General features: G+C 37.4%; 1 protein-coding gene across 2 annotated transcripts in view; it reads left to right on the top strand.

Annotated features, from left to right (window-relative positions):
* GALNT1 (polypeptide N-acetylgalactosaminyltransferase 1) overlaps positions 1 to 19,598 on the top strand; it is a 159,547-nt gene extending 139,949 nt beyond the window's left edge. For both annotated transcript variants that reach the window (XM_078153290.1, XM_020985688.2), the window contains 4 exons: positions 4,337 to 4,476; positions 7,215 to 7,313; positions 10,015 to 10,149; positions 17,450 to 19,598. In XM_078153290.1, coding sequence (XP_078009416.1) covers positions 4,337 to 4,476; positions 7,215 to 7,313; positions 10,015 to 10,149; positions 17,450 to 17,596 — 521 coding nt within the window. In that variant the 3' untranslated portion in view covers positions 17,597 to 19,598. The remainder of the gene's footprint in view (positions 1 to 4,336; positions 4,477 to 7,214; positions 7,314 to 10,014; positions 10,150 to 17,449) is intronic.
* Positions 19,599 to 23,939: the final 4,341 nt, after the last annotated feature.

Below are 23,939 nucleotides of genomic sequence, written 5' to 3'. Positions count from 1 at the left end.
ATCAACTTATTAGTTAGGCTTAGCAGTAGCCAGTAAATTGGATTGATAGCCTCTCTCAATGACCAAAGACCTTAAGTGAGGGTTGACAGGGTCTTTATAAATTAGGGAGGTAGAGCAAAATCTTGAGCAGCATAGGTGTGTCTTCTAGTTGGCTATTGTTAGCATAATCAGAATTGAGATTACCTTATTTGGACATCCCCTTCTGCCACGCCCTTAACCACTGCCAAGACAAGGTTCTCTGGTAATGGGATTAGTCTGTGGCCTACAATAATTTAGGTTGATGAGATTTGACCTTTTAGGTTAATCAGTTTTCTCTGCAAAGTGGGTATGAGTGGAGTTACAAAGGTGGCAAGTTTCTCTTGGATGTGGGTGGTAGGTGAAGTTTGCAAAGGGAAGAAAGTGTAAAAGGAAACGTTAAATCTAGTTTGAATTAAGTCTTAGCAAAATTGAATTTATCAATTTTCAATTTTACAATTAGCATCCAAAAGAAAGTAATCAAGATAGTGAAGAGCTTTGGTTGAAGGAATTGGGAATAGTTAGTTTGGAGGAGAGAAGACTGAGAGGTGACATAACAGCTGTCTTTAAGTATTTGAAAGGTTGTGTAATGTGGCAGAGGGATTAGATTTGTTCTCTTTGGCCCTAGAGGGCAGAACTGGGAGCTGCAGGTGGTGGAAGTTGCACGAAAGAAAATTCAGGCTTGATATAAGAAAAAATTCTGTAAATACTGGAGCTATCCAAGTGTGTCCTGTTTTGGAATAGTCCTGAACTCTCTGTCATTGGAAGACTTCAATCAGAGACTGACCATTTATTAAATATATAGTGAGATTTTTTTCTTGTATTGTTTATACTAGATGGCTACTAAGGTCCCTTTCAGCTCTAAAGTTCTGTGATTCTGTTACTCTTTAAATCTTTTCTTAGTTTTAGACTAAGTATTCTTGATTTTTTTAATCACACCTCACGTAAAATAGTTGTGATACTCTTTACTATCCTTAGTTGTCCATTTCCATACACATTCCTTCACTTGATGTGAACACATACTTACTTCTGTGGTGTGAAGCTTAGTGGATAGAGAGCCAGCTTCTGACTTGGCAAGAACTGGGTTCAGGTCCTTCCTCTAGCACATTTTGGCTGTGTGATCCTAGGCAAGTTAATTGTTTAGTACCCTTCAGGCAACATCCTATCCTGTGTTTATGCAATGGATTTATTTTATTATCAGCACAGGACATTACATTTGTCTTCCTTCAATTTCATTTTGTTAGCTTAATGCTATCCTTATCAAATATGTTTGAATTAGGATTCTGCCATTCAAGTTATTCGCTGTCTATTTTGTAAATTTGAAAAGCATCTTTTCCATATATTCATTCCAACCTTCAATAAAAATGTTTAATAGAAAGAGGGTAGTGTTTTCTGTTAATCCTCTAAGGGGTTCTTTACTTATTGGCCTTTATCAATTAATTTAAAACATTTATTAAGTACTTACAATATGTAAGATTTATGATGGTCACTAGGGATACAGAGAATAAAAAAATTAACTAGTCTCTGCCTTCAAAGAGCTTGTAGTCTACTAAAGAGATACATCAGGAAACAGATAATACAAGATAATGAATGTTCTAATTGGATTGAGTCAGTCTCTTAATCATCACTCTTTATATATGATCATTCAACTGCCTATAAATGTACCATCATGTTGTATGAGAACATGTCTTCAAGGCACTATGCTAGGTACTGGGAATACAAAAATTGGAATCTAATAAGAAGAGATGTGGAGTGAACACAAATAAGTATTTTGTAAGATAGAATGTGATGGAGCAAAGGAGAGAGACAAAATATTCTAGGGAGATCTGAGGAAGGGAGAAATAGAATCAATCAACAAGTATTTGTTAACTACTTACTGTCTATCAGGCATTGAGCTAGGCTACTGAACATATCCTGTATTTTGAGGATACAAATACAGTGAATGAAACAAATCCTACTGTCACATAGCTTACATTCTAACAGGGGAGGCAACAAAGTAAGTGTAAAGAGAAAAAATGCAAAGGAGTTAAATACAAAATAGCTTGAGAAAGAGGTCACTAACAGTTGAGTTTGGGAAAAGCTTTGTTTAGAAGGCTGTGTTTGAGCTGCTTCTTGAAGGAAAAGAAGGATTCTGTGTGATGGAAGTGAGGAGGGAGTACATTCTTGGCATGGGGACCAGCCAGGGCAAAGGCATAGAGAGAGGAGATGAAGCATCATATGTGGGGAACAGATAAAAGGCCAATCTGGCTACATCACAGGGTTAAGGAGAAAGAGTAATATATAGTGAGGCGGGAAAGGTAGCTTTGTGCCAGATTGTGAAGGGCTTTAAAAGCTAAACAGAGCATAGAAGATAAAATGGGCAGTTTTTTAATATATAAAATTTAAAAGTTTTTGCACAAACAAAACCAATGCAGCTAAAAATCAGAAGAGAAATAGGTAGTTAGGGAAAAAAATCTTTGCAGTAAGTTTCTCTAAAGAAATATCTCAGGCCAGCTAGGTGGTGCAGGGGCAGCTAGATGGCACAGTGGATAGAGCACCAGCCCTGAAATCGGGAGGATCTAAGTTAAATCCCGCCTCAGACCAAACACTTGACACTTATTAGCTGTGTGACCTTGGGCAAGTCACTTAACCCCGATTGCCTTAAAAAAACCCAAAAAATCATCTCATTTCCAAGATATGTGCAAGTTACTGATTCAAATTTATAAGAATAAGAGCCATTCCCCAATTGATAAATGGTCAAAGGGTATGAACAGGCAGTTCTCAGGGGAAGAAATCCAAGCTTTCAATAGCCATATGAAAAATAGGTTCCATATCACTGATAATTAGAAAACAATCCAATTCAGGTAACTTTAAGGTTCTACCTCATCAGATTAACAAAGTTGACAAAAAGGAAATAACAAATTTTGGAGGGGCTGCAGGAAAATAGGCACATTAATGAACTTTTGGTGAAACAATGAATTGTTCCAGCTATTCTTGAAAGCAATATTCAACTGCCCCAAGAGTTACAAAACTATGCATGCCCTTTAACCAAACAATACTACTAAGTTTAGACTCCAAAAACATAATTTTCTAAAAAAAAAAGGAAAAGGCTTCATAGGAACAGAAATACTGTAGCGGCTCTTTTTGTGGTAGCAAAGAACTGGAAACTTACGGGGTGCCTATCAATTGGGAAATGTCTGAACCAATTACGACGTGTGAGTGTAACTGAATATTATGCTATAAGAAATAATGAAAGTGATGGTTTCATAGAAACCAATGAACGCTTGTATGAACTGTTACAGAGTGAAGTGAGCAGAACCAAGAGAACTGTTTATGCAGTAATAACCACATTGTAAACACAAACAACTTTGAAAGATTTAAGAACTCTAATCCACACAGTAATCAACCATGACTCCAGAATACCAGTAATGAAATATGCTGCCTATCCACTTCCCAACAGAAAGATGATGGACTTGGGGTGCAAAATGAAACATTTTTTTAACATGGCCAATGCAGGAATTTGTTTTGTTTAAATTTAATTTTAAAAAGCTAAACAGGAGTTTATAGTTTATCTTACAGGCAATAAAGAGTCTGAAGACAGGTTAGAAATAGACTTGGTAGCCACTGATAATGTCCTCATGTGTACTTTGTGTTTTGTTTTGTTATTTGATTATGCTAAGAAGTAATTCTTGACTTTTTGCCTTTATTACGTTTTGGAGGTTTCTAATATCAAATATCATAATCTGGTTTAAATACGGTTTTAAGTCATTGGACTTAAAAGTCAGCTTTCACGTATGAATTTAAGTTTTTTACATATGAAGTCGGAATGGACAGTTAATTTAATAATTTGGTATTTTAATAGTAATTTAATATAATTTAATAATAATAACAATAGTCAGGATTTATGTAATGTTTAAGGTTTACAAAGCACTTTACAAATATTATCTCATCTTATTCTCACAACAGTCCTGGGAGTAGGATGCTATTATTATCACAATTTTACTGATGAGAAAACTGAGGCAAACAGAGGTTAAGTGACTTGCCCAAGGTCACACAGCTAGTAAGTGTCTGAGGCAAGATTTTAACTTGTTTTTTCCTGACTGAAAGTCAAGCACTATTCACTGTACCACTTACCTGCCTCAATGTAATAACATAAATTCCCTTTGTACTTTTGAAATAGGGTTCATTTTAATTAAGTAGGGCAGTGGTACACCTCTATAGTGATACCTTCTCTCTTCTTTTCTCCTTACCCCCATCTCCAGCCTTGTTTACTTGACTTGTTAGATGCACTAAAGGAAATTATTTTGTAATTTATTGAAAATTTACTTATTTCTTTCAACAGGAGTAACAAAGGTAGATTATGGAGACATATCAACAAGAGTTGGGCTAAGGCACAAACTACAATGCAAACCTTTTTCATGGTACCTGGAAAATGTTTATCCTGATTCCCAGATTCCACGCCATTATTTTTCTTTGGGAGAGGTAACAAATTTTTATGTTATATATTTGCTAGTATCTCATCTTTAATATCATATATCTAATATCATTGAATCCTTCAGCGCCAAAAGAACACCTTTCTATTAGAACTACATATATTGAAATATCCATTTTATCAGAAAATTATGTCTCTTATGAAGATGCCAAAATATGGTTACTTTAATGTCACTGGATAGTAATTTTTATCATATCATAGTGTTATAGACAGATTTCAAGACCAGGACCTGAAATTAAAACAATTTTTTACCTAGTTACATGTTAAGACAATAAAAAATCACTGTTCCTCAGTACTTTTTTAACTGAAAAAAAATTTAAGATAACCTTTCTCTTAGGTTTGTCTTAAATGTTTAATCATTCCTGTTATACCATGCAATTAAATTTTTGCATGTGTAGTTTTAAAATACAGTTATTATACTATATATTCTTTCTTTTCTCCTTTTTTCCTTCCTCTTTCTGTTTCTGAGTTAGGTTTACTGATTTGTTAGTGAAAATATCCATAGTTCTGTTTATCTTTAATCAAAGCTTAAGGAAGTCCACATCCAAAAACAAACAAAATATGTGAATAAAAAAATAAAACTTACAAGATGATTCAAAATAGACTGTATTTATAACTACATAGGCACAGCATTGATATTTTCCATTTGGACATTATCTCCTTGCTCTTGGTAAAAAAAATTACTCAGAAAATGGTAGAGTGTATAACCAAGGTTAGAAAATGAATTTTAAAGCTAGAAGAGATCTTAGAGATCATCTAATCCAAGTAATTCAGTTTTAGTTAGGAAATTTTCTCTAAAGTTGGAAAAATTCCTCTCATCAATTATTATATGAGAAGTTTTTGTGTTATCTTAGAGTTTTTAGGGTTTTGGGGTTTGTTTTTTTTTTGGTCCAGGGTAAGCCATAGTTCTTAAACTAGTTGGTTTGAGAGGGAGATTTCACCTAGAAGATTGAGGCCATTCACTGAGAGCTCCCTCTTTTCAGACTATAACTGTCTCTGGTGAAGGCAAACCTTCCCCTTGCCAGAGCCTTCCCTTTACACACATGCTTCTGATCCCCTTCCTTCCCATCTTTTCTTCTGTACATTGGCTCCTCTTTCGTCCTCCCTCTTTCACTAATCTTCATTCTCTTCCCACCTACTGGCTCCTTCTTTGCTGACTACAAACATGCCCAGTTCTACCCTCCTCTTGGAAAAACTCTTACTTATCTGGCCATCTCCACTTATCTCTCCCCACTTTAGCTACATTCCTTGAGAAAGCTGTTCATACTAGGTGCCTCCAGTTTCTTTTCTCTCACTCTTTTCTTCATTCAGATCTCATTATTTATCTCAAATTGCCTTCTCCAGAGTTACCAGTAGTCTCTTAATTGGCAAATCAACCTTCTTAACTTTTCTAGAATGCTTGATACTGTGATTACCTTTTTCTAGGTTTTCATGACGTCACTCTCTCCTGGTTTTCCTATAAATTTAACGCTCTTTCTCATTCTTTTGCTGGGTTTTCATCGAGGTCATGAGTACTATCCATGGATGTCCTGTCTTTTCCTTCTACTATCTCATTTGGTGATCTCACTAGTACCCATGTATATCCAGTACTAGTCTCTCTTAAGTTCCAGGAGAGTTCTACATCATGAATTATCTGTTGGATATCTCAAACTAGTTATCATATAGACATTTCAAACAATATATCCAAAACAATTCATTATAGTTCCCCTAAAATCCTCCCTTCTTCCCTACCTTCCAGTAACAGTAGGGGCACTACGATCCTTCCAATCACTAAAGCTTGCAACTTCGGCATCATTCTAGACTGTTCAGTCTCATCCCACATATCCAAACCTGTAGCCCAATTTTGTCATTTCTACATTTACAACTTTTCTCACATTCATCCCCTTCTCTGTATTCACACGGCCACTACCATAGATCAGGCCCTTGTCACCTCTCACCTAGAATCTTGCAGTGACCTTCTCATTGCTCTCTCTACCCCATGTCTCCCAACTCCAGTCCATTCTCCACTCAGCTACGAAAATCATAGGTCTGACCATATCATCCCACAAACATACTCAGTAGACTCCTTTGGCTTTCTCTTGCATCCAGGATCAAAGGCATTTAAAGGCCTTCACTTCCTGGCCTTTTCCTACCTTTCTGTTCTTCTTACACTTACTTTGCCTTTCTCCAGTCCCTGTGATCCAGCCACACTGGCTTACTTGATGTCTTCACACATGACAGTCCATATGCCATCCTGGTACCTTAGCACTAGCTGTTCCCCAAACCCGGAACCTGACTGTGGGCCCTGTGGGCAAGGAATATATAAGGATCACTTGGATTTAAGGGGAAAGTTTGTGAAACTGCCCCCCATCCCACCCCTGACACCCACACACACAGGACTTCCTTGCTACTTTGAGCTTTTTACATTCCTTGGGGGGCTGCTTTTACTTCAGGGTCGTGGGGGGGGAAATATATATATATATATATATATATATATATATATGTATATATTTTAATTAAAGTAATAGTTTATTTGAACCCTTGCCTCCAAGTGGTACATTGCACCAGATATGGGACAAAGAGAAGGGGAGGAAAGGAAGTAAACCAAAGAATTTTAAATAAATAGCAGTGATTCTCTCGAACTATAACTCTTGTGATTTGGCATGTGCTAGGGTTATCTGGTTACTTGAGGTTGGTTTTGTTTTTCTTAAATTCTGTAACTTTCCATCATTATCTCTTTTACTTACAGATCCGAAATGTTGAAACAAATCAGTGTCTAGATAACATGGCAAGGAAAGAAAATGAAAAAGTAGGAATTTTTAACTGTCATGGTATGGGAGGCAATCAGGTGAGTATGATAAGGCATGGGGAAGAATTTTTAAAATTTGAATATAAGTTCTAATCCTTTTTAGTTACATAACCATTTTCAAAAAATATTTCCCCAGCTTTTATAAAGGGGAATAAATGAAGACCTGTTGGTAGGCTGAATATGAATCTTACAGGTATTGAATTGAAGCTATCTTTCAAAAGACTCTCTGTGTTAATTATATTGCTGATGCAAGATATTTGCTTTCTCTTTAGTTAAGCTAATGTGTACCCTTCATAATAAGCTCTTTGTATTTATAAAAACCCTCTTTGTTTTTTCTGACTAACTATAGAATGGCAGAGTTGAAAGGGATATTAAAGGTCATCTGGCTCAGTTTCCTGGGGATGTTAGAATCTCTAAGGGTTTCAGACTTTAATTATTTGAACTCCTCCAGTGATGAGGAACTCATTACTTCATAAGATGGCCCAATTCCTTTCTTGTTGAGGCATTATAACAATGGATGGAGAGCTGTCTTCAAAGCCAGAAAACCTGGGTTCAAGTGCAGCCTCTGACATATATTGGCTATGTGATCCTAGGCAAATCAATTAATCTCTGAGTACTCTAAGAAGCTTTCTAAGGTGCAGAAAATTTGTCAACCTGCAATGTGTTGGAGTAAGTTTCCTGTACCAATGAAATCAGTTTTGGCCCCCCATCTACATTTGTTATTTTTGTTTAGCCAAAACTAGTTTCTCTGTAATTTCCAATCTTTGGTATTAGTTTTGCCTTCCAGATAATTCTGTTTGCTTATCCACATGAGCAAATATTTAAAGACTTTTTATCATATACCTGCTAAAGTTTTCTCTACTTCAGTCTAACTTTCAGTTCTTCCTGAAAATACAGTATTTCAACTAGACCATTCAACATGTGGGTTTTCTCCTTCTTAATATACTCTAATTTTTCATTGTCCTTTCTGTGCTTCCAGAACCAAACACAATATTTCATTTAGGGATTGATCAATGCAAAACATAGTGGAATTGTTACCACCCTTGTTCTAAATCATATTCAAATGTTGAAGGTAATCATATCACATTGCTGAATTATATTGAGTTCACAGTTAGCTAAAATCCCTATTTCTTTTTCATTGAAACTGCTTGTTAAGCTCAGTATTCACTGTCCTGTACTAGTGCTGTCATTCTGCACAAGCTCAATAATAACCTTTACATTTATTACAATTAAAATTATTTTGTTAATTTCCACCCAGTATTATAGCCTGTTCTGATCTTTCTAAGTGTTGATTCTTCTATCTAAATACTATCTTTCCTTCCCTTCTACTAGTATGGTAAACATATCTTCATCTAAATCACTGATAACATTGTTGATAATAAGGACAGCTGTTTAACTGGTCTCTAATATAGCCTCTAATCCTGATCTCCTCTCATTCCGTCCCTTTCTTTGCCAGACTCCTCCTACACCCCTTCTTGAGAGATTGTATGGAGGAGTTCCAAGTCAGAAGGACCTGGTGAAGTAAAGAGGCAGAAGATCCCATGGAAAGAGGGGAGGGAAAGGCCCAACACTTATTTTACTGGTTCTGTATTCGGAGGACCTAGGTTCAAGTCCTACCTGTATGGTCTTGAACAAGTCACCTAACCCTTCTGGGCTTCAGTTTTCTCATTTATAGGCTAGATGACCCCTAACGGTCTCTTCCAGCTCTAGATCTTTGTTCCTGAGTTGTAAATCCTACCTCAAGTGCTTACTAGATTGTGACTCTGGGCAAGTTTTTCAATCTATTAATTCATTATCAATTTATTTCTCTCTAAAATGAGGGGGTTGAATTCAGTGACCTCATAGGTTCCTTCCAATTCTAAATCCATAGTCTTATGATGTAGTAACTTGGATAACAAAATTAGGTATCAGAAAGATCTTGGCAAGAAAATTCAAATATTTCAGATGAAATTTAATAGGGATAAATGTAAAGACAGGATAGGGTTCAAAAATCAACTCCAAAGTAAAGAATGAAGAAGAGATGGCTAGATACTAATTTATCTGAAAAAAAAGATATTTTAATGGACTGCAAGATCAATATGCATCAGCAGTGTAATATGGCATCCAGGAAAGCAAATGTAATCTTAGGTACCATTAAAGTAGCATAGTATCCAGGAGTAGGGGAGATGATTGTTCCACAGTATTCTGCCCTGGTTTGATCCAGTCATATCTAAAATATTGCATTCAGTTGTGGGAACAACATTTTAAGAAGGACATTGATAAACTAGAGTGCCCAGTGGGAGGTACTTATAATATTGAGAGGCCTCGGGTTCTCCAGCTATATTGGGACTGGTTTGAGAAATGGGGTATTTAGTCTGGAAAAGATAAGACACAATAGCAGTCTTGAAGTGTTTTGAAGGGCTGGCATGTGGAAGAGGGATTAGATTGGTTCTTCTTGTCACCAGAGAGTAGAACTAGGAACAATGAATGGAAATCGCAAAGAGACAGAATTAGGCTACCTGTCAGGAAAATTTTCACATATGGAATGGGTTGCCTCAGTGCTTCACACATAGTAAGCACTTAATAAATGCGTTTTCATTCATTTATTCAGGAGATAATGGGTTTTCCTTCATTGAAAACCTTTAAGGAAAGACTAAGCGACCACTTGTTGAAGGGGTTGAACTAGATGGTCTCTGAGGGTCCTTCCAACTCTGAAATTCTGTATGAGTCTAATGGCTATGTTTGTTTGTTTTTTTTTAAGGTTTTCTCCTATACTGCCAACAAAGAAATCCGCACAGATGACTTATGTTTAGATGTCTCCAAACTTAATGGCCCAGTCACAATGCTCAAATGCCACCATCTTAAAGGCAACCAGCTTTGGGAATATGACGCAGTGGTAAGTCCTATAATTATTCTATTTTATTGAGTTGAACAAAACCCAAGCTGTTGTTAAGAATATAAATAATTATTCATCTCATATTATATGATTTATTTCTCACAAAGTGAATTCTTTTTGTTGGGTTGGAATATTAACTTCCTTTCCTCCAAGTAATGGCAAGTAGTAAGATAATTACTTGCCCCTAACTTTTTCCTGTAATTAAATCACCTTTACAACAGAACACGTATTTTTCATGCTTGTAGTGTTTGTGTTGTAAGAATGGGTACCTACCGCACTTTAAGGTTTTATTTAAACTGTTACTGTTACTTTAACTGCTATTAACTAATACTAAGTATTCTTTTTAAAAGAAAGAAAGAAAGAAAAAAAAAACCTTACCGTTCTTGCTATCTTCCATATTTATAAATATGTTCCTTTTTTGTGGAGTAGGGTGGGGTACTAAACCTCTTCATTGTACGTCTTTTATCAGTGTAGGGAGCTCCTAGTGAGAAACTTACTATACAGATGCAATTTGGGACAGCTAAGTGACACAGTGGATAGAACACTGGGTCTGGAGTCAAGAAGACCTGAATTCAATTCTGACCTCAGACCCTAACTCTATGAGTTGGAGCAGGTCACTTAACTTCTATCTGCCTCAGTTTTTACATCTGTAAAGTGGTTATCATAATAGTATCTACTTCATAGGGGTGTTGTAATTTTTTTTTTATAATTTTTTTTTTTTAGGCATTTGGGGTTAAGTGACTTGCCTAGGATCACACAGCTAATAAGTGTCAGCTGTTTGGTCTGATGCCAGATTTGAACTCAGGTCCTCCTGACTCCAGGGCTGGTGTTCTATCCACTGTGCCACCTAGCTGCCCCTGTAGGGGTGTTGTAAGGATAAAATATAGTAGTATTTGTAACTCACTTTGTAAACCTTAAGGCGCTATATAAATATTAGCCACCATCATCATTATCATTATCATTATTATTGTTATTATAGAACCTTCTTTGTAATTTACAGTCTTAGAGTCCCTAGGGCACTGAGTAGTTTAGTGACTTGCCCAGGGTTACATAGCCAGTATGTGTCTGAGTTGGGATTCGAACTCATTTCTTCCTGCCTTGGAGTTCATATGCCTCTCATATAAGTACTTAAAAATCATTTGTTAGAACGTGTGTCCCACTTCTGGGTCACATGAACAACAAGAAGGCAGACTTTTTCTCTCATCCCTATGACCTCTCAGACCTCCCCAAAACAGAAATTATGCACCAAAGTTAAAGCAACTTCAGCTGTTTCTGTGGTCTAGGATCAAAAATCCAAACCAAGGTTAAAAAACAAAAACCCAGGAACTGATGATGTTCACTGAACACCCCTCCCCCACCTCCCAGGCTACCACACTAGTAGACCCAAGGACACAACACAGGCTTACATCAAAACCCACCCCTACACCCTACTCCAGTCCTGCCCTCCCCCCCCAAACACACACACACACACACACACACACACACACACACACACACACACATATTTCCTGTGCCATAGAGATTCCCCCGGCCCCAGGCTGTAAAAGGTTTTTTCAGACCTCAGTAACCGGCTTGGCCACAGCCCTTTGTGAGCAATAGCCTACTAGGGGCTACAACCTGAAACCATCAATGTTGCAAAGCACTGAAGTGCCAGGGAAGTGCGTTTGAGGAACTGTGCAGTATTCCACCAAGCCTGAAGCAAGAGCACAGTATCTAGCTGGGTCCAGTTCTGAACCCCTGAAAGGCATTTGGGGCAGACACCTAGGCTGGTGAATTGTGAATTACCTAATATGGGAGGAGGCTGAGATCCTTTGAGATCCAGCCCCTAAGGAAACTGTTAGAGGAGAAAGGAGTCAGAATGAACAATAAGGAAAATAAGGGGGTTTGGGGGGACTGAAAGCGCAAAGGTTCCAGGTAGAAGAAATCTCAAAGACTTTTAACATAGGTAAATCAACAGGACAAATAAGAACGAAAAAGGAAATATGGCCTTCAGATCTAGTAAAGGAATTCAGGAATCTATGAATGAATACTACAAAACAAAGGAAAATCATCCAACATTTGATGAGACAGGAGATCCTGTGGAAGTTGAGGAGAACATTGAACTATAATATGCTATTCCTGAGTAATTTAGTTGAGAATTATGAAAACAGAATTTATGTTCTGCACGGCAAAAATAATGGGCAGAATAGAAAAACTTGAATCTGCAATGGTAAACCTCACCAAAGAAACAAAAGAGAAAACAATAGGTTGGGAATGCAAACACATAGAAATGAAGAACAGCCTAGAGAAGAGAAGCAAAAAAATGACATTGAAAGAAAATATGCTCACTATGCAAGCAAAACACAGAGATCTCAAAGACAGGGCACATAGAGATAATCTAAGGATCATAAGACTCCCAGAACAATATGACAAAAAACCTTAACATCATAATGAGGGAAATAAGAGATGAGAACTGTCCACAACTTCTGAACATGGACCATGAAATTCCAATAGAATATGTATCTCCACCCTATGCCTTGTTGCCTAGGAGCACCTCTTTATTGTCTTACATTCTTATTTCCTTATACTAATATTTAATGACGGTATCTGTATTAGATTAATGTGTTAACAGTAGGTGGGCTAAAACAGTTTTTCTTTTAAAATTTTAGATAAAAGCTGAGTTCTGACTAGTAGTATAATTTAAACATTATTTTTCAGTTGCTCATACTATATCAGAACATTTCTAATCACATGTTCCCAGCTTTCCACCTCAGCAATACTAATAATAATAGCACTGGATTTGGAGTCTGAAGACCTGAATTTAAGTGTCAGTTCTCCCTGCTATTAATTACCTGTGTGACCTTAGACAAGTCAGTCTTGGTGAGCCTCACTTACCTCATCTGTAAAATGAAGGATTGGGCTAAGTGATTTCTAAGCTTTCTTCCAGCTTATCCTTATGATTTTATGTTCCCATGTTCCTAAAATAGCTGACATCTATATAGCGCTTGACTTACTTGCTTTTCTTACAGTCATTCTGTGAAGTAGGCAGTATAAATGTTATTCCCATTTTTTAGCTAAGGAAAACATGGTACTAGAAGTTAAGTGACTTACCCACACTTAGACAGGTCATTTCACTTCATCAAACATTCTTGTTCCCTTGAGCCCATTCTTTTTGCTTTCCTCTAGAATCTTATTTTCTCAATTATTTACTGCCTAATTATCTCCTTGTTCTACATTCTTTTTAATATGTTACTCTCTGGTGACTCTCTTGCCCATTTAGCTAGCAAGTGACAGAACTGTTATGTAAACTATTTGTCCTGGCTATAAATTCAGTTTTTAATCTACTAAATTTTTACTTCACTGCCTCCATTTATATCTCTCTCCTTAACTGTCCTTTTTTGTCTTCTTTCAGAAGAGAGGGTTTTTCTATTCATCCCAAGACTAGCCCCCTCAATCTGTTTCCTTGACTTCAGTCCCTTTACTTTTCTATTCAATGATCTACCCTTTCTTTTGCCCACATGTATGCATAGACAGTAAAGACTTTTGTTGATACAGCATTTTGTTCTCTGGAACAACCCAGGTAGTAGAAGTACCATTATCTGTTTTACAGAAAAGAAAACTGAGGCTCAAAAAAATTACTTGATTTAACCAAGAGTTGACACTCAAACCCAGATCCTTTTGACTCCTTTTCTGTTATTTTTGTTCCACCATAATTACCTACAGTCTCCTCTATATTGAAAAGATCCCCATTTATCCTCAGGCTGCCATATTCTTTTTATTCTACTCACAGTCAAGCTTCTTCTTGTTGCCTCTAAGTAACTCACCACTTACTCTGTCCATAGTCCTTTGAAATCTGGCTTCTAATAAAACAGTTCTCTTAGAATTCACTAGTGATCACTTGATCACCAAGTCAAAAGTCTTTTCCCAGTTCTGAAACCTGGCTACTCCTTTCCTAAAAATCTCTTCTCCTTTGGTTTGTGGGACACCATGCTATCATGGTTCTCATTTGTTTTCTGCCTTATTTGATGGTGCCACCTCTGTCTCCTTCTTGACCGGACCTATGTGCTGGCCCAGCTCTTCCACTTAATGTGTTTTGTCATATTTATTCACTTGAATGTGTATATAGTTATACTGATTGACTCTGATATTTTATTTTTGAAAAAACTACTTTCAAAAGCTTACATTTTCATTCAGGCCAGTCAGCTTTAAAAAAAAAAAAAAGATTTCATAACACTAAACAAAGTTGTTTTGATTCTAATTAAAGAGAATAAAGCTAAGAAAGAAAAATAAAACTTCCTATCAGACTGCAGGACTGTATTAAAAATGGCTGATGTTTCAAAAATAATGTTTGATTAGAAGTTCAAGAAGCTATATAAGTAATTCTACAAACAACAAAGCAAATGTACTCATGTTTTGACTTAGGATTTGAGTTCCTTATAGATTTAGACTTAGGGCTTAAAACATCTATGAAAAAAATGTTACTATGCCTCCGAGGAAAGAAGGAGTCTTATGCAAGAGATCTTATGAAGGTAAAATAGGTCTCAGCATAGCTTATGTATGTGGGACAAGCAAGAGTGAGAAGCAGAGGATAATACGTAGGTCCTGAACTTCATGTTACTGGGGAGAGGGTAGCACCCTTAATGATAACTAAAGTTAAAAAGAGGAGGTTCGAGGGGGAAATCGTGAGTTCAGTTTTGGGCTTGTTTGGTTTTTAACATACTTTGATGTTTTGTCCCCTTTCTTCTGGTATATGCTATGAGATAGTCTAATTCCATTTTTGGCTGCATTCTTATCCAGTCTCTTGCCAAGTCCTATCATTTCTTCCTTGCAACAGCTCTCATAGACATCCCCTTCTCTTTTCTGACACAGCCACTTCTCTGGTGCAGGCCCTTACAACCTCACATCTCTACTAATGGAGTAATCTTCTCCTTGGTCTCTGGGCATCACTTCTCTCCGCGATCTAGTCCATCCTCTACTTAGCTGCCAAAGTGGTCTTCCTAAAACACAAGTTTGACTATGTAACTCCCCTGCTCAATAAACTTCAATGGATGCCTGTTGCCTCTCAAATATAAAGTCAGATATAAAGTTGTGTGTTTGGATTTTAAGGCCTACCACATTCTGTTCCCTTAGTAGATTTCCCCTGTACATCCTCTGCAATTCTTGGCATTGGCCTCCTTAAACAGGTCATTCCATCTCCTGATTCAGTGCCTTTTTATGCTAGTGTATTCTTTTCTGAGATGGTCTCCAGTTTACCCTGCACCCTCCACCTGTCTTGCAGGTGCATAGTTGTCTGCATATTGTCTCTCCCATTAGACAGCTCTTTGAGGCCAAGGACTGTTTTTGCCTTTGTTTCCCCAGTGCTTACCACATAGTAAGTACTTAATAAATGCTTTTTGACTTAACTTTCCCCAACAGTTTTTATTGATTAATGTTTCCTTTTCTCATTGTTTCATGATTTTATACTTATCAGAAATAATTTTAGTTATACTTTTGGATTAACAGAATAATTTTATAGTGTAATTAGGAAGCAGTTAGGTGGCAAAGTGAATACAGTGCTGGACATGTAGACCTGAGTTCAGATCAAGCCTCAGGCAATTGTTTCTGTGAGACACTGGACTGGTCACTTAATCTCCCTCAGTCTCAGTTTCTTCATCAGCAAAATGAGGATAATAATGGCACCTACCTCCCAGGAATGTTGTGAGGATAAAATTAGATAATATATGTAAAGCTCTTTGCAAACCTTAAAGTACTATGTAAGTGCTAGTTATTATTATTATTGTGCAGTGTAAGTACCTACCCCTTTTTTTTGTTTTCCTTCCATAATTCTGCTTGCTAATCTCACCTTTTTGTTCTTCCACATAGATTTTAATGTATTTAATTGTATGAGGTAGTCCATTGGTTTGATTGATGTAACATTAAAATATATAAATTAATTTTAGTTACTGACTTCCACTGTATTGGCTTTACCTAGCCATGACTGGTTGATTGGGTGGTGATTAAACAGAAATGTTATTGTGATATGAAATTCTAAGTCTTCTGTAAGGAAAAAAAAACCCTCAGCTCTCTTCACTCTTTATCCATATATATTTAACCATGACTTATAGACGCAGTGCTTTCCAAACATTGAAGTGCTCAGGAATGACCCTCATGCAGAGAAAGGGGTCATAAATTTGTTTGCATGGTCTGCTTGCCAACTTTAGCAGTGTGTTATGTTTTGTTGTCCTTTGGACTACACCATTTCAAAAATTAAGAATAGAAAACTGAATTATTGTGTATGCAAATGTAACACTGAGACATAAGTCACAAGAGAACAACAAAAACACACTCAGTTGAAAGAAGCCTTTTTGAAAGGGCAGCAAGGTGGCCCAGCAGATAGAGCACTGGCCTTGGAGTCAGGAAGACTTGAGTTCAAATGTGGCCTCAGATACTTAAGGAGCTATGTGATCCTGAAAAGGATTGCTCAGTTTCCTCATCTGTAAAAAGAGGATAATAGTAACACCTACCTCATAGGGTTGTTGTGTGGATCACATGATAAGATTTGCAAAGCCCTTTGAAAACCTAAAAGAACTATATAAATGCTAGTTGTTATGGCTGTTATTGAAGAGCAGACTTTTGAAGACATGAAGTGATGGTTATGTTAGAGTGGAAAGTTCTCCCAAGAAAAAGGAAATAAGGACAAATAATAATAAGGAAAAAGAAAGACAAAGAATTATAAGTGAAAAAATTAGTTAAAAAGTGTGACCAGTTTTTCTGATGCTTGGCTAAACATTTGTAATTATTCACTACATAGCCTCCTCAGCTGCTGCTTTGGAAGGGGAATCCTTTATATTACTAGGACATTGCTGGCCTTTAAGAGGTCTGTTTTATTTTATTCTAATCCTTATCCATCCTCTCCCTACAAAGGTCAATTATGACTAGTAAAAATTTCTCTAAGAACAAGCACATGGATAGCATCAAATAACAGCATGCCTGCCTCCTTAAAATTTGACAGCGACAACTGAACAGTAGAAGTACCTCCCAATGTATTTGCCACCAAAGTTAATGTAGAATCACAAAGTTGGAAGGCACCTCCTTTATCCTGCAAGTATGGACCTGTTAAAATGCTTGTCATTTTAATGCCAATCTTAATTATATACCATTTAATTCAGTATTTTTAAAGTATTAGGTGTTGGGAAAATAATAAGTATAGAATATATGTATTTCCTAGAAGTCACTGTCTTTTTAAGTTGAGAGAGATCTCACAAGCATCAAAAGTACACAAGAGAGTTGCTCTTTTACCCCCTTTATAATGAACAACTTCTTTTTCTTCCATCCCTTCCAGAAATTAACCCTGCAGCATGTGAACAGTAATCAGTGCCTGGACAAAGCCACAGAGGAGGACAGCCAGGTGCCCAGCATCAGAGACTGCAGCGGAAGCCGATCTCAGCAGTGGCTCCTTCGAAACGTCACCCTGCCAGAAATATTTTGAGACACTTAAAAAAAAATTAAGGATTGACTGGGCTACCTCAGCACACATTTCTGCCACATTCTTAAGTAGCAAAAAAGGAAAAGTGCTTTCCTGCTCTGCAGGATGCCAGGTTTATCAGCCATTAAAACTTTGACTCTCGCTTTTCACTAGCTGTGAACCAGCCTTCCTTTCTAAGGACGTGAAACTACATACTAGTGAAACTGTGCACACTGATGTTTACAAGTTTGAAAGAGTCTTTCATCAAAGAATCATTGTAGAAAATATGTAGACAATGAAAACTTAACCAACGAAATATGCTCTCTGGAGAGCTGCACATATTGTTATAGTTTGCTTCGCACATCAGTAATTTCTGCTGAAAGTGCTATCATAATGAAGAGATTTCCAAGATTTTTTTTTCCTGATTAGAACTGGTAACCAGCATATGAAATATTGATATAAGAAAAATGAAACAGCTGGAACCAGATTCAGTATAATGAAGTAACATTTTTACAGCAAAAACTATATTAAACAGGGTTTAAAGGAGATTAAATCAAAACTATGAGAAGTACAATTTGTTATAGTATAGTATCAAATTTATATGTAGATTTTATACCTCAGTGGGGAAAAATAACTTGATTCCAATGACATTCTTTTGTTTTCATCTGTGTGATAGTCATGGATGCTTTTTTTTCCTGGGGTGCTGAAATTAATTGAGCTGAAAAAATTTGGCTCTTTGAACATCAGTTCATTTTTCCACACTTTTTTATTTGTATTTGGTTTGTGGGCTGTTGGAATTGTAACTTTTTTATTGCCTTCTAAGAAACGGAGGTTTAGCGTAATGTCTAACTTGTTCAGTTTAGACCAGGCATCTCAGTTGCTCTTGGGTCACCTGGCTTGTGGACTTTTCACAAACAAAAAATTTCTTAGTGCATTTTCAATTTCTTAACTTAACTTGACTGATTATGCTTAATACCCAAGACTCATACTACTGTACTACAGATTTGTTTTCATAGCAATAAATCTTTGGTTATTTGTTTATGATTCCAGTCAACAAAAGGCCTGCAAAAGTGATTTATTATTTGGGTAACTGGAGATAAAATATTTGAAGGTTTTCTGGAAAACCTTTTTTTCGCTCCATACTCAGATGTGCTTCATTGTCAAGTGCATACTTAGATTAGATTCTCGAATTGTAATGTTGATCTGCTGCTTTTTTTTTAATAAAATATGACAGAAAATGTTTAATTGGCATTTTTTAATCAGGTAGCCAAAGAAGTGCTTCATATGCCAGTCCTGCATTTCTTACCTAAATTCCATTTTGGTTAAGTTCATTTGGATTTTTCTAATTTTTGAACCACAAGATTATTTGAGTTTACAAGTTGGCAGAAACCTTTTAAAAAAAATCCAGTTCTTTGATATACAAGTTTTTCTTCCGATTTACAAGATTCATGTTTAACTGTTATTCCTTTTGTTGATGATATTCTAAGACTCACTGCTGGCAGTGTTATTTCCTGTACTTAACAATGTTGCTGAAAATAACTTCATCACCAAGGGTACCTGCCATGTTGATTGTATATATATTGTCCAATAATCTATTTAAGTTAATATGTATTGCGCATCCATAGGATCCCTATACTAGGTGCTCTTGGGTGCACTACAAATCAGAGTATGCAGACCAGGCCCCCATGGAGCTTTTAGTCTACTCTAAAATATGAAACATATCATAAATGATTTTTTTCTGTCCCACTGGCTTTGTCAATTCCATCTTTCTGTGGAACTTATGCTTTAATAATCTAGGCCTATTATTTACAAGTAAATTTCGTGACCAAAAATTTATGCTTTAGTAGTGTGCTATAGCCTGGAAATATCCTACTACAAGGGAGCCGTGGAGCAATGAGATTGAACTTCTGGGTCATTATTGTTAGAGCGTGATAGATAACCCCATTGCTTTCTCTTTTTTTCCTTTTCCTTTTTTTTTTAATTAAAAAATAAAATCCTGAATAATGTCTTGAAATTTTAAGATTAACTACTAGTTGTGCCTCAGATTGGTTTCGTTAGTAATGTTTAATGGATTCCCTTCAGTTACAGCTATGCAGCAGGTACTTTTGTGATTGCACATCATTCCACCTGTAAGCTGGATTGGAAGAAAAAAATGGAAAAGAGAGGGCAATGATGGAGATGTAGAGGGAAATGTCACTTTTGACTTAAGAAAAGGACATTAAATGTGACAGAGATGGGTGATAGGCAATTAAAATAATTCTTTAGTTACTTGCCCTTTTTACTTAAGGGACATTCTCCCCAACCCACTCCAGTACTGTTTTTGTTCTTTTGTCCTCAGTAGCGTTCTTGAATACATAGCTTTGTGCAACACTCTGAAAATTGTAGAAGCAACCAGTTGAAATTTACCTTGCTAACCATGTTCAACTAAAAAGAAATTCAAGTTTTGTTTGATTTGTGTAAGGTTCCAAGTAAAAAAAGCTATGTGATCCCAGGCAAGGCGCTTCACCCTGTTTGCATCAGTTTCCTCATCTGTAAAATGAGGCTGGAGAAGGAAATGGCAAACCACTCTAGTATCTTTGCCAAGAAAACCCCAGGGGCAGCTAGGTGGTGCAGCAGATAGAGCACCAGCCCTGGAGTCAGGAGGAGCCGAGTTCAAATCCAGCCTCAGAAACATAACACTTAACTAGCTGTGTGACTGGGCAGGTCACAACCCCAATTGCCTCACCCCACCCAAAAAAAAAAACCTTCCAAGAAAACTCCAAATGGGGTCAAGAAGAGTTGGGCTGAATGAACAAACAACAACAAAAGGAAGGGAACTTGCAATTAGAAGAAGGAAAAGTTTTGTGTTATGAGAAGTACTGCTGGGAGAAGTAGTAATCAAGTGCGGAAGTTTAGGCCACCTTCTGTCCCTTTTTGCCAGTCACTTCTCCCATGTTCTCAGTGATTTCTGTGACTAAGAGCAATGACATCTACAAATCTACATCACACATCCACAGGTCTGCTGGGATGGAATCCATTTGGTCTGGGTCATTTCAGTTCATTTTAAAGCAGTTAGGTCAAATGTTTCCTTATCTCTTTAAATATTTTGGGATTCAGTTCCTTCTGGACTGTGTATGTTTGTTCCACCTATTTTGGTTTGAAGATTATCCTACTTGATGGAATAGAAACTAGTGGAGAGCTTAGAAAGGTCTTCCCCCCCCCCAATTTGTTAATCCTGCCCTCAAGCAGTGGACCTATTCCGTCCTTATTTTTTCATTTCCTCAAAACAGTTTTAAACAAAGGCCATTTTTGTTGGCCTCTTGGTTTATCAAAAGTTCATTCTCAGATTTAGCCTTTTTGATACTGTTACTACAGTTCTTTGCCATTTCTTCTTTTGTACATGCCCTTTAAAACTTAAGTTTATCAGAGAATTCACTAATTTCTTTAAATGCCTACCCCATTTTTGTGTGCCTTCTATTCCTTTTGAGCTGTCTTTCCTTTTTTTCTTAAATTTAGATTATCTGGCTGAATGGTTGAAAGATCATATCTCTCATTCCCTCATCTGTAAAATGGAAGAGTAGGGCTATTAGATGATCTAGAATATGATTTTCAGCTCTAAATCCTATGATTCTGTGATACCATAATATCAATAGAGAGCCCCATTTGTGTAGAGAAGACCCCCAGGCGTGGAAGGGAGGCAGAATACATATCTCCTCCCACCCTTCTTGGAGGTAGTCTTTCATTCCCGCTGGGAGGGGCAACAGGAGCATGGGGCCAGAGACCACCACTCTGGTCACCTCAGAGAAAGGTGGTACCAGGAGAGAGCTGCTTTCTTGAACGTTAGTCTTGGGGACATGATTGGGTTCAAGCTAATTTATCACTTTGTCATTTGGGAGAGAACCTCAAGCTTTATCCAAGGCTTGATCCCTTTCCAACAAAATAACATTTTTTTCCCCTCAATTTGATAAATATGAAGCACTTACTATGTGCCAGGCACTGTGCTAAGCTCTGGGGATTGAAAAAGAGGCAAAAGACAGTCTCTGCCTTTAAGGAGCTTACAGACTGATGGAGGAAACAACATGCAGACAAACATAAAGCAAGCTTTGTGCAGGATTAATTAGGAAATAATTAAAAGAAGGAAAGCAATGCAATTAAGAGGGGTTAGGAAAGACTTCTGGTAGAAGGTGGGATTTTAGTTGGAAGTTAAAGGAAGCCAGGGAGGTCAGTAGTTGGAACAGAGTGGGAAAGCATGCCAGGCATGGGGGACAGCCAGAGAGTATGCCTGGAACTGAAAAATGGAGTGTCTTGTTCATGGAACAGCCAGGAGACCAGTGTCGTCACTGAATTGAAGAATATATCTTGGGGAGTAAAGTGTAAGAAGACTGTAAAGGTGGAAGGAGACTAGGTTTTGAAGGGCCAAACAAAGCATTATTTGGACCTGGAGGCAATAATAGGAAATCACTGGAGTTTAATAAGTAGGAGGGTTTGTGATCTGACCTGTGCTTTAGGCAAATCGTTTTAGTAGCTGAATGGAGGATGGATTGGAGTGGGGAGAGACGTGAGGCAGACAGACTCACAGCAGGCCATTGATAATCCAGGTGTGAGGTGAGGAAAGACTGCACCAGAACTGTTGCAGCATTAAAGGAGAGAAGGGGTTATATTGTGGTGATGTTGCAAAGGTGAAAGCAGGCCTCGGGACTATGAATACACAGTAGTAAAGAAACTCATTTATACACATCATAGCAAAACAAAACAGAGAAGACACATATAGAATGAAGGAGTTCTCCCATTGGGAGCAAGCTAGCTCAACCAGGACAGAGGGTCCTAGATCTCATCCAAGGAGAAACTCCCTGAAGTCTAGAGTAGCACGCTGGGAATAGGGACATGATGGAGATTGCTCATTCCTCTCAGGTCTTCCCAGAATCTTTTCCTACAGTAACCTGAAGTGGGGTTGTTGGCCACTTCCATCTTCTCTCTCGAAGCTGGAAGCCAGGACTGCCCAAAGCAATTCAACACTTGAAGAGACAAGAAGAAAACTCCAAAGTTTGATGAGTCCCCATGGAGGGCACAAAGGAGACTGGCAAAAGCTTTCACCAACTCTGCCCCACCCCTCGTAGGGTGTAAGGTCTTTATATCCACCAAAAAGGAGAGAGCCCCATACCAATAGGCTTTGGGACAGTTTACATTCAGACCTCTCTGAAGTCTACTGTGGTATAATAAATCATAGCCCAAACAAAAACCGTAAGCCTTCATCTTAGAAATTAATACATTTTCAAAGCCAACTATTCACGTAGCCTTTTCTCTTCTAAAGGCACAACTTTTGACTGGAAAAGATGAGACCACCACTTAAACCCCAAATCCTTTAGTTACCTTTCCATTGACCTGGTTCATTCCTTCCCCTATGGATCATCAGATATGGCTAGGAGTCATAGTGGCTTTGGTGAGATTTGACAGGTACTTGAGACGCATATTCTAAGAAGAAGCATATCTCCCACTTGGCCATTTCAGGTCTCCATACAGCTGCCTTTATGCCCTTCAGTGGAGACTACTTCCCTTTCTCTTGGATACAGAGAATAGGATTCCTTCTATGTGTTAGTGCCCATAAGTTTTTTAATTTTTTCTATTGCTTCAGGATGTCTGAATTCACCTCTCATGGGGAAAGTCTCATTCTTAAAAGTGTAGCTGCAATGACAAGCAGTGTCTTCCACCTCTCGTTCCTTCAGTGCTAGATTCTCTTATTGTCAACATCTAGATAGTTGTTTTCCATCCCTTTTACGCATCTTGGCATCTCTTCTGTATTTCTTCTTGGATTATTTCCAGTGGCATAGCATTCATTAATATGATCATAGGAATTATCTCTGCTTTATAAAACATTTTTTAAAAATTCTTAAAGAGGGTTAGAATTTTCAAAAATTACAACTTATGAGAATTTAATCTTTTAAAATGTATCTAAATTGAACCTCTTTTAAAACTACTATATCTTGATGGAAAAGAAAAATTCGGACAGGCAAATAGAAGGATGTAGTCTTGATTTGGGGAAACAATGTACACAAATGAATGGTAGCATGAGAGGCATAGCAAGTTAGCTATTAACTGAGCTGAATTGTACTAATTGCAGTTTTACGTGGGTTCCACAAAGACCTTACCTTGTGTATCAGAATGAGAGTGTACAGTAGTTGTTAAGATTAATTAAACTAAGCCCATGTGGAACTAGACTTGGGTTTCAGGGTGCCCCTGTGATATTCTTTCAGGTCAAGAGCCTGCAGTGGTCCCTAAATTACATTATCAGATCTCAGTGGCCATATGCACTTTCCATAATAGGACTAGGAGCCCAGGATGGGAGAGCAAGAGGCAAAGTGACTAGAACAGATGGAGGCTTATAAAGTAA

This window comes from Phascolarctos cinereus, unplaced genomic scaffold (assembly GCF_003287225.1).
Source record: "Phascolarctos cinereus isolate Bilbo 61053 unplaced genomic scaffold, phaCin_HiC Scaffold_4;HRSCAF=312, whole genome shotgun sequence".
Classification (NCBI taxonomy): domain Eukaryota; kingdom Metazoa; phylum Chordata; class Mammalia; order Diprotodontia; family Phascolarctidae; genus Phascolarctos; species Phascolarctos cinereus.
This window is presented reverse-complemented; position numbering and strand designations above follow the sequence as displayed.